This window comes from Kogia breviceps, chromosome 11 (genome assembly GCF_026419965.1).
Source record: "Kogia breviceps isolate mKogBre1 chromosome 11, mKogBre1 haplotype 1, whole genome shotgun sequence".
Classification (NCBI taxonomy): Eukaryota; Metazoa; Chordata; class Mammalia; order Artiodactyla; family Physeteridae; genus Kogia; species Kogia breviceps.
Window position 1 is genome coordinate 52,520,716 of NC_081320.1, and position 18,525 is coordinate 52,539,240.

An 18,525-nucleotide genomic window follows, 5' to 3' on the forward strand; every position below is an offset into this window, starting at 1 on the left:
GTCAATATCCAAATAATAGAAATAATTAAATCAAACATACTTACCATTGAAAGGATTGATTCCTGCCCTTATTCTTGAAATAACAGCTTCTTTTACTTCTTTTTTTTTTACACATCGAATACCCAAATTTTGAAAACTAGAAGGAAAACACAGAACTTTCAAATTTCCTTATAGCTGAATACAAGGACACATAAATGAGGTTTTATTAAAGAATACTGCAAAAATCAAGCATATATCCAGCACTGAAAGGTCATCATAATTTTCAGATGGAGATATTAAAAGCATGAAGTACATTTCCAATTGCTATGATAAAGATGTGAGGATAAAAAAATGGGGCTATATTTCTAAGAGAACTGTTAAAAGAAAAGCAGCGTATACTTTATCACTTTTACATACAGTATTTTATGGTTAGATCTTACTAATATTCCTGCATCAAATATACCAAAGTAGACAAAGATTAAGAGGAAAGCAACACCAAAAAGCTAAAATTCACCTCCCAAACAAATTCATAATCAAATCAATAAAATCTGTACATTTGATAATGTAAAGCAAAAGTTGTAAAAAGATGCCCAAAGGCTGACACATACAGGTATAGTTTTGCTGAGCTCATAAAAGTGTTGACTACATTTTTAAAAACTGTGCGTAGACTACCAACATTTAAAAACCAGGTAACCGCATATAAACATTCTGGATTTCTGGCTTCTCTTGAACATTTTAAAGGTCTGGCAACAGTAGATTGGCACAGAAACACCTGGCTGGAGCTAAGCACCTGCGGCCCCATTTATACAGGGCTCTGCAGTTTGCTACAGTGCCTGCTAATCCTCTTACACCTCAGCCTCTTCACTCCACGGACATCTGGTTTTTGACTTCAAATGACTTCACTGCCAGCAGCACTGGAATATATTTTGTGCCTTATCATATTAAGTTATAATAATCATTCATCATAAGAAAGCATCAAACTACATATTTTCATTAGAAAGATATTTAATACTAACAATAATATTTAACAAAAGTTTCAAAATGTCATTTATGGAAAATTTCTCAACTGCTACAAATATTACTAATTTGCATATGTGTAGTACAGATGATGGTGGGGGGAACTCCCCTACCACCACCAGTCATACTTGTTCCCACATGGAAAAACCATGACATCATTAAAGTTAGGTGGGTGTGAATAAGGAAGCAAAACTTGGTTATACGAACATTACTATTTGTTCAAACTTGACATGGCCCTTTGCACCAGGAGGTCGCTTGCCTTGTTTGCCCCCTCCATGCACTGTTGTCTTATTGTTCACGCTCTTCACATTCACCACACCTGTGATTTTGTTAGCACCTAAAATATCTTTAACATTTCCTTCTTCTGCCTCCAATAATTAAAAAGTAAATCTTGAACTTGTAATCCTTTCTTGAAACCCTGAAACCATGATTGTCTTCCTCAAAAGTATTCCACTTCTTTGAAATATTCTTAGATTGGTTCTCACTTTTTCTTTGACAAAAGATTTTAAAGAACTCTGTTTTTATATATTTATACAGTACTTGATAGTTTCATCTGAATAATCATATTTGACTCCTATTCACACACTGAAATTCTGACATGAGGAAACCAAGGATCACAGAGATTATCTGAATCAATTACTCATTCATTCATAGTCATTCAACAAGTTCAGGGGTTCCTACTATGTACCAAAAACTCTGGTAAGTAATGGGAGTATACAATCCCTCCTCTCATGGAGCTTACAGTCTGGAGCAGGGGTTGGCAAACTATAGCCCATGGACTAAATCTGGCCCACCACCTGTTCTTGTAAATAAAGTTTTACTCGAACAAACTTATTTGTTGGCATATTATCTACAGGTACTTTCATGCCACAACAGCAGAGCTGAGCAGGTACAGCAGAGACCACAGGGCCTGCAACGCCTAAAATATTTACTATCTGGTCCTTTACAGAAAAAGTTTGCTGAAACTTTTTTTCTAGTGAAACAGACATGAAGTAATCACACACCAAAATGCTAAACTGAAATCATGACAAGTTTTATAAAGGAGATACACATTATGTCACGAGAACCTATAGTGGGAGAGAGTTGATCAATTAGTATGTTGGTGATGGAGTCACTGAGAGAAGTGGATAGATTCAAGACCTATTTAGGAGGTACCTGTTAGTGAATTCAACATGTGCACCTCTGTGAGGAGGTGTGAAGGATGACACCTATGTTTGGGGCTTTTATAGCAACTAGTAAAACAAGGTACACTGGAAGACCAATTTTGAGAGGAAAGAGGTATATATGATCAGGGTAAGATCATGGTTTGGGGCATATTCTATTTGAGGTGCCTTTGAGCTATTTAAGAGAATATGTCAAAAAGGCAATCACCCTTATTACCATTCCCTACTGAAAGAAACCAGGTATCCTTAGAAAAAACTGAAGATTTCAAAGCTTGGGCAAGAAAAGTACAAGTAAGTCTTGAACACTTCGCTGTGTCAGAAAGTAAAGAAGTGCTCAAAGAAAGATGGGGACATGTCAAAAGGACACAGGAAACAGTATGAAGGGGCTTACATTGGTCAAATTTGGGTCAATTTGAAAATCAAAATAATAATGCTAGTAATGGACTAGCATTCAATTATAATACACTGAATAAAAGAATCCATGAGTCTATAGTGGTATTTTTTCAACTGAGGTATGAGAAGATGGAAAAGTTTTTCTTTATAATAGAATGCCAATTAATATCGCCAATGGGAAAAAACTAATATTGCGTCTCCTAAAACATTATTTTGAGAACAATACAGCATCACCTCTGTAGATTTCTCATCCAAAATATTTCATGTTAACATGACATTATTATTCATGGTAACATGGACATAATCATGAACAACCATTCAGACTAATCCACATTGAACAACATTCTTCAAAACAACCAAAACTCTTCAAAAATGTTAATGTCATGAAAGACCAACAAAGGCCGAGAAACTGTTCTAAATTAAAGGAGACTAAATAAGCATGACACCTAAAAATAATGTATGATCCTTAACAGGATCTTGGATTGAGCGGAAAGTTAGGACAGCCTTAACAGGCATTATTGGGCATCACTGGACATAATTAAGGTAGTCCAAAAATTTAACTGCCTGTAACTAGGATTGACAAAGAACAGCCAGAGAAGTAAGAAGTAAAACAGGAGTTTGTTCTCACTAAATCAGAAATCAAGGAATAATAATGTTCCAATAAAGAAGTAATCTACAATGTAAAATGCTATTGGGAGGTCAAATAATATAAACAGGAAACACTTCTTGCCAAGTTTGTATAACTAGATAGTTTATGTTTTGTGTTGTTACTGAAAGAGGAATATTTTTAAAGTATACTTTCTAAATGGTTACTGCTAGTATTTAAGGAGGCTACTAATCTTTTCCTGTTACAACTGGTTTCATTTTTCCTCAAAGGCAACAGATGTTCGTTACAAAAAATGAATTATAAAATAAACACCAGTTAAAAGAACATAAAACTCCACAATTCTTCCCACTCAGAGACAACTACTATCAATACCGTAGTGTTTATACTACTATGTATATGTACACATTTACTTTTGAAAAAATTATTTATCACGTACACCTGAAACTAAAACAACATTGTTAATCAATGATACTCCAATATAAAATTAAAATTTAAAAAATTATTTATCACACATTGTTTTAAAGCCCTATTTTATTTATCTAAATATTGGGAATATCATTCTATACAAGACATATTTGCAAGGTTATTTTTAAGGCCACATAGGAGTACACTGCATGGATCTAATTCCCCTTTGTTTATTATCTGGATTGCTTCTAACTTTTTGCCATCACAAACAAAGCTTCAATGAACATCGATCGTTATAGCTAAGTTTCTGAACATGCTTAATTAGAAATTATTTCCTCAGGATAAATTCCTAGAAATAGAATTGCTAGTTCAAGAGACATTCATATTTTTCAGGCTTTTGCTATGTAGTTGTTAAAGTGCCTACCAGAAAGATTATATTTATTTACACTCTCACCAACAGGATGAATGGATACATCCAGCAGCCTCAAACACAAAGTATTACATACTTCTTTAAAATCTTAGAACTTGCTGTATGTTAATTTTATAACTGCCCTTTTCAAATAATAATTCCAGTTTTCCAGTTGATTTTCTCACATCTGGCAATTTTTAAGTTAACTATCAATGAAAAGAGAGTAAAAATTTATGAAAGAAAATCTTTCATAAGTTGTTCAAACTAAGAAAGAAAATCGCAGCATAAAATAAGTTTGTTTACTTTTAGTTACAATAAAGAAGTATTTCTGTTACCATCATGGGCTGTGCCTACTAATAAAGAATGACAGGGTAGTTCCAATGCAAATGATAAGAAAATGTAAATGTATACTATAGTAAATAGAAGTACAGTGAGGAATTAGTTTATTCTGCTAAAAAATAACAGAGGTACATGGATAGGAATCAAGAGCATTCATTCTATGCTTATCCTATTCCTAAAAATGTCTGTGACTGTGTACTTACAACAAAGGTCTGCGTTCTTGTCCAAATTCTGCTTCATAGTAGCCATCTCTGCAGTCTTTTCCTACTAAATCATGAGGATGAGGTTTATGTGGGTCATTCTTTGTTACTAATGTAATTCTCACTTTTCCTTTTCCATAGTAGTTCCTAATCTGAAAAGGGGGGAAATTAAATATATGATCAATAAATACGTCTCATTAAGAACTGATCTACAAAATGAGAGTTCAATTTATATAATATAGTTAGCACTGGATAAATAAAGTCCAATTGACTGGCAACTGCAGTTTGGATGAAACTTTACAGAGAATACCAGTAGAGAAGAATTTTACCGCTCAGTTCCTTGGCATATTATTTTGTGCCCTAATTCAGTTGGTCATATCATCTGATTTTTGCTTATTTTCCTTTGAAAACAAGTAAAATTACACCAAAATATTATCACAGAGCATGAGGAAATTCTAAGATGTTGAGTCACTGAATGCCATGCTCTTATATTCATTGTCATACCATGAACATCCCTTCAAAGTATATATTTAGGGCTTCCCTGGTGGCACAGTGGCTAAGAATCCATCTGCCAATGCAGGGGACACGGGTTGGAGCCCTGGTCCGGGAAGATCCCACATGCCACGGAGCAACTAAGCCCGTGCGCCACAACTACTGAGCCTGTGCTCTAGAGCCCGCAAGATACAACTACTGAGCCCACGTGCTGCAACTACTGAAGCCGGTGCGCCTACAGCCTGTGCTCCACAACAAGAGAAGCCACGGCAACAAGACTCCCACGCACCGCAACGAAGAGTAGACCCCACTCGCCGCAACTAGAGAAAGCCCGCGCGCAGCAACAAAGACCCAACGCAGCCAAAAAAACAAAAAGTATATATTTAAGCCATAATGGAAATGATAGCACACAAATATGATCATTTTACTTAATACATTACATTTCATTTTACAAAAATATTTGTTAATCAGTAAGCATACTGCAAGTGTTCACTGTATAACAGCAATAAATCAAGTTGAGTTTTGCAAAATTAAGTTTTCACACAGAACACTGAGAAAGAAGAGAAGAGTTAAACATGGGAGAGGAAGGAAGCATGTGGGGATGAGCTAATGTTTAGGTTGGAAGCTAGCAAATTTGCAAGCACAAATGGCAAAGCAGTTAAGTAAGAATAGGTGGTTTCAAAGGTAGAAGGGCATTAAAATCCATAATTCTGAATTTAAACTTAATTTGAACAGTAACCAGAAAGTATTTATTGCGTTCCTGAATAAAAGAGAAGGTAACAACTTAAATGTGTAAGGTTGGGGGCTTCCCTGGTGGCGCAGTGGTTGAGAGTCCGCCTGCCGATGCAGGGGACGCGGGTTCGTGTCCTGGTCCGGGAGGATCCCACATGCCGCGGAGCGGCTGGGCCCGTGGGCCATGGCCGCTGAGCCTGTGCATCCTGAGCCCGTGCTCCACAGCGGGAGAGGCCACAACGGTGAGAGGCCCGCGTACCGCAAAAAAAAAAAAAAAAAATGTGTAAGGTTGGGAATTCCCTGGTGGTCCAGTGGTTAGGATTCTGTGCTTCCATTGCAGGGACACAGGTTTGATCCCTGATTGGGGAACTAAGATCCCACAAGCCATGTGGTGCAGCCAAAAAAAAAAAAAAGCATAAGGTAGGCTACTGTAGAACTCAAGCTGCAAAGTTGTTTAGAACATACAGGAATGGTAAGGATATAGATCTTAGAAATATTAAAGAGAATGTATAGAATAAGCTGAATTATGGAGAAGATTTAAAATTTGCTCTTAAAGGAATAGAAGATTACTGCTTTCTTATTTACCTTTTATTAGCACCTCTCCCATTTTAACACTATGTAAAAAGACTTAGATCTAACTCAAATCCATATTGCTAACAAAAAAATGTGATAGAAGATGGAATCTGTAATTCAATATGTAAGTTTGCCATTGGCTTGTTATATAACTTTGCATTTCCTTTAAGTTCAATAGAGTAAACTCTGTAAATAATCTAGTTATAAAATAGTGAATTCAGATCTGCTGATGAAACATTGAATAACACTTCAAAAATCCACTCTGCCATTAAGGTTTTAAATTGGCATTTAAAGAATTTTTAAAAATCATTAAAAACTGAAGAAAATGTATATAAATATAAAATACAAATATAGTATAGTTTATAATTATAGTATATTACCAAAGTCAAACTGCTTTCAAAATTTATGCTAATATGAAAAAACTATATTTAAAAAGTGACAATATTTGAAATCAAGTCAACCCAGAGTATCAGGGATAGGCAATAAAGGTGAGGGGGAAAAAAGACAAAAATGTTCTCTTTTTACATAGACCCTAGATTAACCAAGTGACTGCAGGAAGAATTCTAACTGAATTCCCAAATGCATGTTTTCAATCTACAGAACAATTCTGATCACCTCTGGAAGGAGAGAATGCTTTTTCCTCATTAGCTTTTTGTTCCATGAAAGGGATCATCATCCAAAAGCTGCCAGTGTATACTAAGCACTGGGACTCACTCTACTTAGATTAACACACAATGTATAACTATCCACAGGGATGAATAATCCATGCTGTACTTAAGAAATGTCCCTAGAATTCTATGCAGTATAGATCAATTAAAAAGAAAAAAAAGGAAGAAAAGCTGGTGGAGATCACTGTGAAAAAGCTGGGTCTTTAACATAGTTGCTGTAGCTAAAATATGAAGCAACTAAGAGACAGACACACACAAGAGAATGTTCTATTACCTGGATAGATGGGTACGTTCGGTTGTTGTCTGTGCTGTGCTCCCCTGGAATGCTGCCTGCTGATCGCCCTTCACATTTGTATCTAAAACGCATTCCCCTCTGCCTGGGTTGTTCAATTATCTCTATACATGGCTTATACTCGCCTGAAAATTTTCAAAGGGGGGAGGGTGAGATTACAACAGAAATGATAATGGATTTTGACCATTTTGTTTTTTATAAAACAGTAGACTAAAAAATTTTCCCTCTCAATATTAAATAACAAGGTTGAAATGTAATTATCAAAGATTGGGTGGTAAAGACACTCTTCTCTCTCATTCAAATTGAGCTCCCCGTACAGTGTAAACACAAGTCATTCAAATCATATTTACTGGTTAGCTCTTTATTGTTTAATATCTATAACTAATGCCAGAGTGAAGTTCTGTGATAACCACTTCAGAGATACCCACTTACATGAGACCAAGCAGAAGGGTTTTCCCCAAAAATTCTCCCAGAAGGGTCAAGAAGATAGTCTTCAGAAGTACAATATTATATTCCAAAAGTGACTTTGCTTGACTTTACATTAGACTTAACAGTGGACTAAAAGACTGTTCATTGAAAATGAAAATGTATTTAAATCCTTGCAGAAGGAAATGTTAAGTTTTTCACATCTCAATTGGAATCTTAAGGGACTTATACATAGTACAGCAAAACAAGTTCCAGAAGGGACTTGACACTCAAAAGAATTTTCAGTGAGTCCCACCTAAAGTATAAGACACAACAGAGGAAAAGAAAATAATTATTTACTTTCTATAACAAATGTAATTCAAAATATATACTTTTAGAATCAATACTGATACACAGAACAACATGGATGAATGTTGAGTGAAAGAAGCCAGATCAAAAGTGCACATACTGTTATGATTCCATTTATATAAAACTCTAGAATATGTAAACTAATCTATAATGATAGAAAACATATCACTGGTTGCCTAAGCATAATAAGGGTGTGGAGTGGATGGGGAACTTTGGGGAATGACAGACATGTTAATTACCTGATTGTGGTGATGATCTCAAAATTGTATAAATATGTCAAAAGTTATAAAATTGCATACTTTAAACACATGCAATTTATTGTACATTAGTTATATGTCAATAAAGCTGTCTAAAACATATGCACTTTTGCCCCCCCTTATTATCCAAATCATGGAAATGACAGTTTAATAAAGACACTCAAGTGTGCTTACAAGTAGGGTACTTAGCAACGTTATCTTTATTTCAAGGGTATAAAGATGTCTTCCACCAAAAAAAAAACCCCAAATCAAAAACCAAAACCCCCCAAAAAACCCTCCCTCAATCAGTTTAGTGATTTCTAAATTCCCACAATTAAGATATCCATTTATTTGACTAAAGGCTTATCCTCTGTTATGATGCAAGCATATCTTCAGAAAGGGTAACACAATGGGTATTATCAGTGCAGTATGGGGAAGAGGCCTTTTGAGTACTACTCAGCCACATCTTGAACATTGAAGACCCTAGAAATATCATATCTCTTAAGTTTCCTACTCTATAAAATGGAGATAATAACAATAGCACCTACCACATAGGGTTGTTGTGAGCATTAGAGATAATATGTGTTAGGTTCTTACCAAGTGTCAGGCATATAACAAATATTCAGTAAATGGTCTATTATTATTTTGAATGCTTTCTAGAAAACAATGATTTATAGTGATACCATGACAGTATATATACAACTGCTTCTTTCAAGGATCTTACAGAATAGTGAGGCAAACAACACAAATTATTAGACTATAGAGGAAGGAACAAAATTTTGTTTATGCTAACAAAATTCTGCATAAAATTGTAACAAGAGCAAAAGAGTCAGGAAAGCCGAACTATGTCAAAGGAAAAAAAGAGGTACTGAAGCAAGAGGGTGGGGAGGGGGAAGGGAGAAACACAGGCATTCTACAGAAAGGGAAGAGTGTGTCCAAAGGTGGAGGCACAGAAAAAGAGCTAAAGAATCACAATACAGCCCCAATGGAAATGAAGTGCACTTCCACCCTTAGAAAGACAACCAAAGCCAGAGTACTTTTGGAGATTTGGATTTCATTCTATGAGTGACAGAAAATCAATGAAAGGTTTTATGCAGAGGAACCACATGATCTGATTGACATTTTAGAGTAAGAATTCTGGTGGCAGTGAACAGATTAAAAAGAAAAGAGAAAGCAAGATGATCAGTTTAGAGGCTGTTACAGTAATGTGGGCAATGATGAGAGTATTTCTGAAATTTGGTAGTGATAATAGGAATGAAGGACTATTTAAAAGATAAAATTGACAGTACTTGGTGACTGAACGAACATTACGGTTAAGAGAAAATAAAGAATCATTGATGGCTCCATTATTTTCTACTTTGTGTTCCTAAGTAAAGTATTACTGGTATCTTTAATTTTATTCTGTTTGGTTTGTGCTTGAATTTACTACCTATTTGTTTATTCAAAAGACAAAGAGCCAGGGAAAACTGACTTTAACCCAATCAAGTTAATAATACTTATTTCAATTTTACTGAAAAATGTAACACATGCAGATGAGTATTTCAATTTTGCATCCTTGGGAGGGATAAACTGGGAGATTGGGATTGACATATACACACTACTATTACGAAATAGATAACAAATAAGAACCTACCCTATAGGACTTCTCTGGTGGTCCAGTGGTTAAGAATCTGCCTGCCAATGCAGGGGAGACACAGGTTCGATCCCTGGTTTGGGAAGATCCCAAATGTTGCAGGGCAACTACTGAGCCTGTGCTCTAGAGCCTGTGCGCCGCAACTACCGAGCCCACGCGCCACAACTACTGAAGCCCACACCCTCTGGGGCCCATGTGCTGCAACTACTGAAGCCCTCACTCCTAGAGCCCGTGCTCTGCAACGAGAAACCACTGCAATGAGAAGCCCGTGCACTGCAAGAGTAGCCCCCACTTGCCGCAACTAGAGAAAGCCCGTGCGCAGCAACAAAGACCCAGCGCAGCCACAAAAAAAGAACCTACTGTATAGCACAGGGAACTCTACTCAATACTCTGTAATGACTTATATGAGAAAAGAATCTAAAAAAGAATGGATATATATTTGTATATATATATGATTCACTTTGCTGTACAAGAGAAACTAACGTAACATTGTAAGTGAACTATATTCTAATAAAAATTAATTTTAAAAAGACAAAAAATTTCACAAACATATATCCTTGTATATTTCAAATAATCAAATTCACATTTCACTTTCAAATATTTCACATCCTTATATATCCTTGTAGGAGTATTTAAAAGAAAGTACATTTTCCCTCTGAAAACGAAGTTCAAAATGCTCAACAGTATTTTTTAAGTAATATCTTAAATCATCTTTGTGGTTGAACTAAAGGTCAAATAAATCCCTGTCCACTGCTTATTTAAAAGTGTCTTAGTGGGAAGTTAATATAGAATGACATCAATAATGGTAAGTGGCTAACTTTTGAGGGAGGAGTGTGAAAAAAAGTGCTAGGCTTAAAGTGAGCACTCAAATATTTCATTGGTTATACACTTCCTTAAACTAGAAAGTGCGTTTAAGAAAAAAGTCTGTAGGCAAGAGAACAGAAAAAAAGTTGTTGAAAGACTAAATAAAACATTTTTTAAAGATTTTTAAATTCTAAAAATGACAAATATTAGTTATCATATAACATCAAGTACTTTAAAAAACCCTTGAACTCTATTCTTTCTACTGTAGAAGCTCTTTATTGGTAAAAAGTCTAACAACCAGAGTTTACTTTAATATTCTCCATTCCCCTGGCTGGAAATAATCTTCCCCTCCTCTAAACTTCACAGCGTTTTGTTTATAGCAATTATTGCAAATAACTGTAAGTTAGGGAAGACTCACTGTTTTATTTCTTCTTGGAAAAAAGCTACTTGTTTTATTTCTTCAAACAACTTGTTTTATTTCTTCAAGCTACCTAAAGGCAGGAATTGTGTCCTACTCATCAGTGCCTTGCACAGATAGATATTCAGTAAGTATCTGTGGAATGAATGACTGAAAATCTAAAGATCTTTTTGTTTGTGTACATTATGCAAACATTGAAAGACTATATTAATAATTATTCAGATTTTCCTTATTAGGTTGTACTACTAAAGAAAAAAACAGTGCTTTGTAAGTACTAAAATCGCTACACCTTCATACTCCTCATACCTATTCATATTCTAATTTCTTTATCTGTATTTATAATTTAAAAAAAACTTCTCAGCTATAAATCATTTATAATATCATGCATCAGTACAGTGTATCAGTTACTTCCTTTCTTAGTACCCTGTTCTGAAGTGCCATCCTTCCTGAAGATAAAAAGTGGTGAAATGCAATCATCTATGGAGTGGAAGTTGGTAAAACATAAATCAGGGAACTGTAGAGAAAATGAGTACTCTTAACTAAGATTATCTCAAATCACTACAGTTTTGGAAATCATAGAAATGTCTTCAAAAGTAGTTCTAAACAAGTTGATTACTGTACTTTTCTTTAACCAATATTATGCACAGCTGGGATTGACCCCTAAATCTTTAACAGTATTGTAAAATGCTCATACAGACCAGAATAACATTTGAAATATAGCCAAAATGTTTGCAAGATATATTTGTTTATATTTGCACTTAGGCAAGAAAAAGTGCTATTTGAGTTTTTAAGATTAAAAAAAGAAAGTACATTGGAAAAAAAATTTTTAAAAAGAACGTACATTGAAATAAAAGATAAAAGTGGATGATCAACTGTCAGCTAGCACTGAGAACCAGCATTAATTGCACAGTGAAAAAATGTTAATTATAGTAATTAAAACACTGTTTTAAGGCACTTTAATATACATTTCTCATTGATCCTCTTAACCTTAGTCTCATAAAAACAGGACAGGAATTATTATCCCATTTTACAGTTGATAAAACTAAAGTTCAAAATTATATAAAGTTATAAGAAAAAGAAATTATGAATGACATTAGCAAATATGACAGCTGGGATCCCAGAGGGATCAAATTCAGAGAACAAGCAGCATAAAAGCAGCTGCGGATAAAGTCACAATAACTGATATAGCAAATAAGCTAAAATAAATGCAACTTAGTTTAAGAAGATAATGCATCTTGGCACAGGCAAGTGAGTATTTAGATGCAATGAAATTCCTGGAACAAAGTTCATATTGGGGCTATATATCAGAATCACCTAGGTAGCTTTTTCAAAAAACATACATGTCCTGACCCCTCCTGAGATCTGCTGAATAGAGACAGAAATCCATCTAAAGCCCAGACTTGTTTCTGAAAAAAGCTTCTGAAGCAATTTGAACACACTCCTGATTAAGAACCATTGCCCTAAAACATAAAGAAGTGGAAACAACAACACACATATCTGGAGAAGCAACCCCAAAATTCATACACAAGGATGAGCCGGGTGATGGACAGACTAGGTGGAGGAATTCTGACTACCTTTAACTCTCTCCCACTCTAAAAAGCTTACCCAAATGCAAGCAAGAGAAAAAAAGCACTATTACAGAGATAGCCTTCAACTGCACTGATATTTAAAATAAATCTTTTACAAAATTAATATTTTAACTATCATCAGTAACACTTCTTACAAGACAGCATGCCAGTGTATGAACACCACAGTTTTGAATAACTGACTAGAGACTGAATCTCATTCACTGAAGTTCAGGATAACAGATTGCCTGAGACCCAAAGGAGCAAATGGAGCTACCAATAAATACTTTTCTAAGTATCACCTCTACTCACTTTGGAGAAAAAGAAAAGACCTGTTCTTCTTTCCTCAAACCCAACTGAATTATGTTGATGACCTTCTTTACCTTAAGACACAGGTGAGTTTTTCCATTTCTTTCCAATTACAATAAAAATTTAGTTACCACTTCCTACACAGAATTGTATCCAATTAACAAAAGGGCAAGGAAAACTCAAGAAGATGCAAAAGAAATCAAAGGAAGGATACGTTTTATCAATCAAATTAGCAAAAGGACATGTGGTTTATTTACTAAGCAATTTATTTACTTTCTTCTTCAGAATGCTTACTATCATTTAAGTGGACAAAGAAGACTGCCTCCAAACATCACTGTCAACTTCTACTCCCCTACTTTAAATATACACAAAACCACTTCAAATTATTTAAAAGTAAATGGGCATGCTTACATATTCTTGAAAGATATATTTTCTATCTAGCATCTGGTCTAGTCTATTTTTATGAAACCTTAAGGTTTCATAAAATTCTAGAATCATCAGGATACTTAAATAGTATTAAGTGCCAAGTGTTTATTTCTTCTTGAAAAAAAGCTACTTGTTTTATTTCTTCAAACAACTTGTTTTATTTCTTCAAGCTACCTAAAGGCAGGAATTGAGCTCCTGTCTAGGAGCTCCTGTTTCCTAGAGGTCTGAGTCCCCAAACAGCTCCAGTACAGAAGAAAACTAACATTTATGGCCATGCATTACCTCATTTGCTCCTATTAAGACTCTGCAGTAGTTATACCCATTTTCAAATCACAGAGTGGCAGAACTGGAATAAAAACCAACCCAGGTCCATCATGGACTAAAATCCAAGGTTTACTCCAGTATATCAGGCTAACTCTCTCATCTGGGCTTCATGAATCCAAGTAAGGGAATTTGCAGATGAGTATTTGACTGATGTATGCACCACAAGGTAAATAAAATATGCAAAAATTTTGGCAAAGAGATTTTACTGCTAGAGATTCCACTGCCATTGGGTTGTGGGGTGGAAGAATAAGTCCTGAAAAAAAAATTTAACTTCCAGGGTGAAAAAAGTAGAGAAACTAAATTAAAAACAGATGGCAGGGCCAAATCATCTGTCTGGATTAAGACTGTCGGATTTAAAAATAAAAATTATAGGATGCCCATTTAAATACGAATTAAACAAATAATTTTTTTACTATAAGTATATCCCATGCAATTATTTGGGTCGTGTGCCTACAAACACAATCATTTGCAGAAAACACAGATGAAAGAAAGATGGAACGAAAGGAAATTCTGAGTCCCTCAAATTATATTTCAGAAAGATACTACACACACCCCAGATGTTCCCAATTATGACTCATCATGATTCCTCCCTAGTCATTTCACTTGCTCATTCCCTTCACTCTATGTCTATCATATATCATCTTAATTCTTTTATACTACTGTTATCTCTACATTTTCATGTGTTGCACTTCTGAAGCAGCCTTCATGTTTACATGTTCAGTCTTCTACTAAAAACATAAATCACTGTCTTTACCTATCAATTCCAGCTCCAGTTTTTCATTAAAGATTAAATTGTGTCGTACTACATTGATTTTTTCCCCCTTACTCAAGAGAAACAGTTCTCTTGCAATTTACACTACAAAGTTGGTAAGTAGTGCGATAACAAACACAATTTCTTCGTGTACTTCCTATTATGTGACATAGCAGAACTATACTAAAGAAAACTGTGAATATGCTATACATAAAGTAGATAAGCAACAAGGGTTTACTGTACAGCACAGGGAATTATACTCAATATTTTGTAATAACCCATAATGGAATATAATCTGCAAAAAAACCCGAATCACTATGCTGTACATGTGAAACTAAACAATACTGTAAATCAATTATACTCCAATTTAAAAAATAATAATTTTTAAAACTGTAAATAAAAATAAATTACCTAAATTTTAGAACATATTTTACCAAAGACAATACTATTTATAAGTAAACAGAGCTATGCGCACACAGGTACATTTGCACTTTCTACTAGAACAATGAGAAGCTTTAAATTCAGACAAAAAAAGCTAATTTTATTTACATTAAACAGGATAGAATCATAAATATACAAGAGTAATGACTGTCTATGCATACCTTGGATAGGACTGAGAACATTTTTCTTAATGCCTGTCCTCATTAATTGTGTCAAAAGACTGGAACCAAGGTGTAATTTTTTTTTTAAAAAAGCAATATAGACAGCTTAATAGAAATCGAGGTGTGAAATACTAAATAATATAATTTAATTGAACAAAATTCAGAATCATACATAAAGTCTCAGTTATTCATGGTAATTATATAATTTTATTTATGAAATAATGATCTGTTACTTTCACGTTATACAGATCATATATTCAACTACAGACACCTATTTACATATTACATCCGGTGAGAAATGGTCTTAAATGCTTGGTAATCAATAAAAATACTTTTTGAGGTTTTATACAACTTTACTACAAACAGACTCCAAACTAGACAATGATAAACTAATTAAGCAAAAGTTTTTTTGTCGTTGTTGTTACTCTTTCGGTTAAATTACTGTTTCAAAACAGGATGGGAGTTTATAATTTTGTGAATCTTTTGGTCTAAGGTCTTTACTGAGTGATTAAGGAAACCCAGACTTTTCCTTAGCAGTTTTCAGACAACTGAATTACAACTTAAATAACTTGCTATATTTTAAACAGTCCCATTTTAACGCAACTCCAGAAAACTGGGGAAAAAAAGAAAAGAAAATTACCCTAAACTTTCCATTCCTTTAAATTTTTTCCCCTTCAATTTAGGAAATCAGTCCTCACAATAGGACAAAATATAGTGTCATTAAACAAGTTTAAATTGTATCACATTTTTACATGATGTAGGTCTTAGGATACTCTATATAAATGGCTAATTCTTTTCTTTCTCTTTTAAAGAATTAGGAGTATTACATTCATGCCATATATCAACGAAGTTTGGTTAAATTACCAGAAGGCTGATTTTTTTTTTCTTATAATGCTGGCCCTTCTTTAACTTTCATACAAAATCTTTCTGATAATCAATAAATTAACCAAGTGTTTCAAGTCACTTTGCACTTTTAATCTACATACGGTTTGACTTTATGAATTTACAAGATTATCTAAAAGTTCAGGGTCACTTAGGTGGCTAAAGAGAAAGTTGAAATATGTTAAACTACATTTGTATTCTCACATGAAAACCACAGACAAACTGAAATCAAATGTCATGTGAACCACCCCAATTTCCTTCTCAGCCTACAGCACTAGCTATGGCTTTGTCCTGCTCAACCCTTTAAAAAAAACGTCCTTTATGCTTTCTACTTCCTCTTCTCTGCTAGTCATCAGCCTTCTACTGAGGGTCACTGAACCAGGGAGTTGGGAGGATGCGGGTCAAGCATAAACAAGTCTACCTCTGTAGCCTCCTAGCACAGGGTTAATCCACACTTTTAGGCCCCCCAGCCTCTGCTCACGCTGCTCGCTCTGCCGGGAAAGTGCTCCCATAAACCTTGCCAGACATCTGTAAAGGTCCCACTCGAATGCAGTCTACCTGATTTACTTCCCTTAGATTACAGGTAGACCCAAACCATGGCTGGATGTGAGGCTCCCTCCCTCACCCTTTAAGCAGTTTCTTGGTAAACTGGTTTCCCCCAAAGCAAGAGATCCACGCATTTATTGACTAAAAATAAGTATTCACCTAAGTGATAGAAAGTTGTTTTCATTCTTACTCATATTTTAAAGCACGCGGATTCTAAAAATCCTCTTTTCCCCTTCTTTCCAACAAAGGAAAACAAAACAAAACTCGACTTCTGTTCCATAAATTAGAAAGTACGCACTTTACAGTAAAAATGATCCACTTTGTTGAAGCAACATTTCCACTTAAGACCTGTTAAAATACCACTGATTTTTAAAGCCACACCGCATTTTGTCCAACTGTCAGCACGACAGCGATCACCTCTTGGCAACTGATGAAATTAAACTAAAAAAGATAGACCTCTCCTGAGGTCGGAAGGTTCCTCGTTCCTGTTCTAAAACGTAAAACCACCATTTCAATTTAAATCAATTTTTAAATATGGGAAATCTTCGTCCTCCTTTATTTACATTCTTATTACTTCCATAATCCAAAAAGCAAGTCTTTGGGAAACTCTAAGGCTCCGGCTATTATAATGGCATCAAATTACAGAGCGTGACTTTGATTTCGCACGCAAACGCTAAACCAGCTTACTTTTTTAAAAGGTTGACAGTTTGCCAGAGGCGATTTTAAAGACAGAATGAGTTACAACCAAAATTGAGCGCCCGAAACCCTGATCTGCAAGATCCTCGGACGCGCTCCTCCCCCGCCCCCGCCTTCAGGGACAGGCTAGCTCCCGACCCTCGGTAGCCCGCGCCGAGAACACTCACCCGAGGCCATGGCTCCGCTCACCGCGCCTCCCAGCTCCGAGTGTCCGGACCCGAAGCCGCTGCAGTCAATCAGCCCGTCAGTCAGTCAGGCGGCCAAGGGACCTCTGCCGGCGGGATCCCCAGTCCCCCTGACCAACCCCGGGGCCGCCTCTTCCTCCTTCCGCCCTCCTCTGGGTTTGCGGCTCACACCTTCTCACCCGCTTAATTCTCGCGCTCCGGTCACCCGGCGTCGCCAGTCCAGGCTGCAGGAGCCAGGAGGCGGAGCGCCGCTACAGCTGAGGGAAGGTCTGCGCGAGAGGCGAACAACCCGGCGGGAGGGGGACTTCCCGCGGCTGACGTAAGCGCCTCACCGCCGCTTCCCCCCGGCTGGGGCGGGGACGGAGCGTCTTGCGACCCGCGCGCGTGCGTCCGCCCTCAGCGGCCCGCGCCCCGCCCCTCCCGCTCTCCCGGAGCCCTAGTGGGCTTGGGACCTCGCTGCGGAAGCGCGAGCGCTGGACCTTCGGGAGCGCAGGGAACGGTGGGAGCCGGGAGGTGACGGCCCTGAGCGTGCGAAAGCCGCCGGCTCCTGAGAAATCCCCCTCCTCCAGGGTGTTCTTGGGCGCGTGGCTTAAAGTTCAGGAGCGGGTGGGAGGGTGAGGTGACGTCTAGAGGGCTGGCCGCCCGCGAGCACTTGGGGGCGGGCCGGGCGGCGAAGTGGGGCCCGTCCTCCCAGGCTGGGGTAAGGACAGCTGGGGTTTTCGTTGGGTGGTTCCCCCTCTTCCTGATTTCGCACATGCAAATCCCCGGCCCCCGCGCGGGCGGGCGGCGCCGCGTGGGCGTCCCGGAGCGCATTCGAGGGGAAGTGCGGAAGCTGCAGAGGCCTCTGCGCGCCCGTAATTAAGGTATTTGCCTACGGGGACCCCAGCAGTCTGATCTTATCCCTTTGCATCATCTCAATTGTTCTGTTAACGTACTTTACAAACTAAAACTTTTTAAACTCGTGAGGTCCGCAGTGTGAGTTCGTTGCCTCATCACTCAGTGTGCTCAAGATTAATGACGTGGACACTGCCTTGAGGTTTGACAGAGTTACCCACGTGGAAAGGAGGACGAAAGTTTAGTATGGTAAAGGAATCTAAGTTAACTT

The 18,525-nt window shown here is 36.8% G+C and overlaps 1 protein-coding gene across 2 annotated transcripts in view; it reads right to left on the minus strand.

Annotated features, from left to right (window-relative positions):
- REL (REL proto-oncogene, NF-kB subunit) overlaps nt 1-17,985 on the minus strand; it is a 37,107-nt gene extending 19,122 nt beyond the window's left edge. Inside the window, exons 1-4 of one of the 2 annotated variants that reach the window (XM_067007563.1) lie at nt 17,403-17,985; nt 7,252-7,394; nt 4,516-4,664; nt 45-136 (exon numbers count right to left, since the gene is read on the minus strand). In XM_067007563.1, the coding sequence (XP_066863664.1) occupies nt 45-136; nt 4,516-4,664; nt 7,252-7,394; nt 17,403-17,412 (394 nt within the window). In that variant the 5' untranslated portion in view covers nt 17,413-17,985. The remainder of the gene's footprint in view (nt 1-44; nt 137-4,515; nt 4,665-7,251; nt 7,395-17,402) is intronic. The other variant, XM_059079264.2, reaches the window with a different exon arrangement.
- Nucleotides 17,986-18,525: the final 540 nt, after the last annotated feature.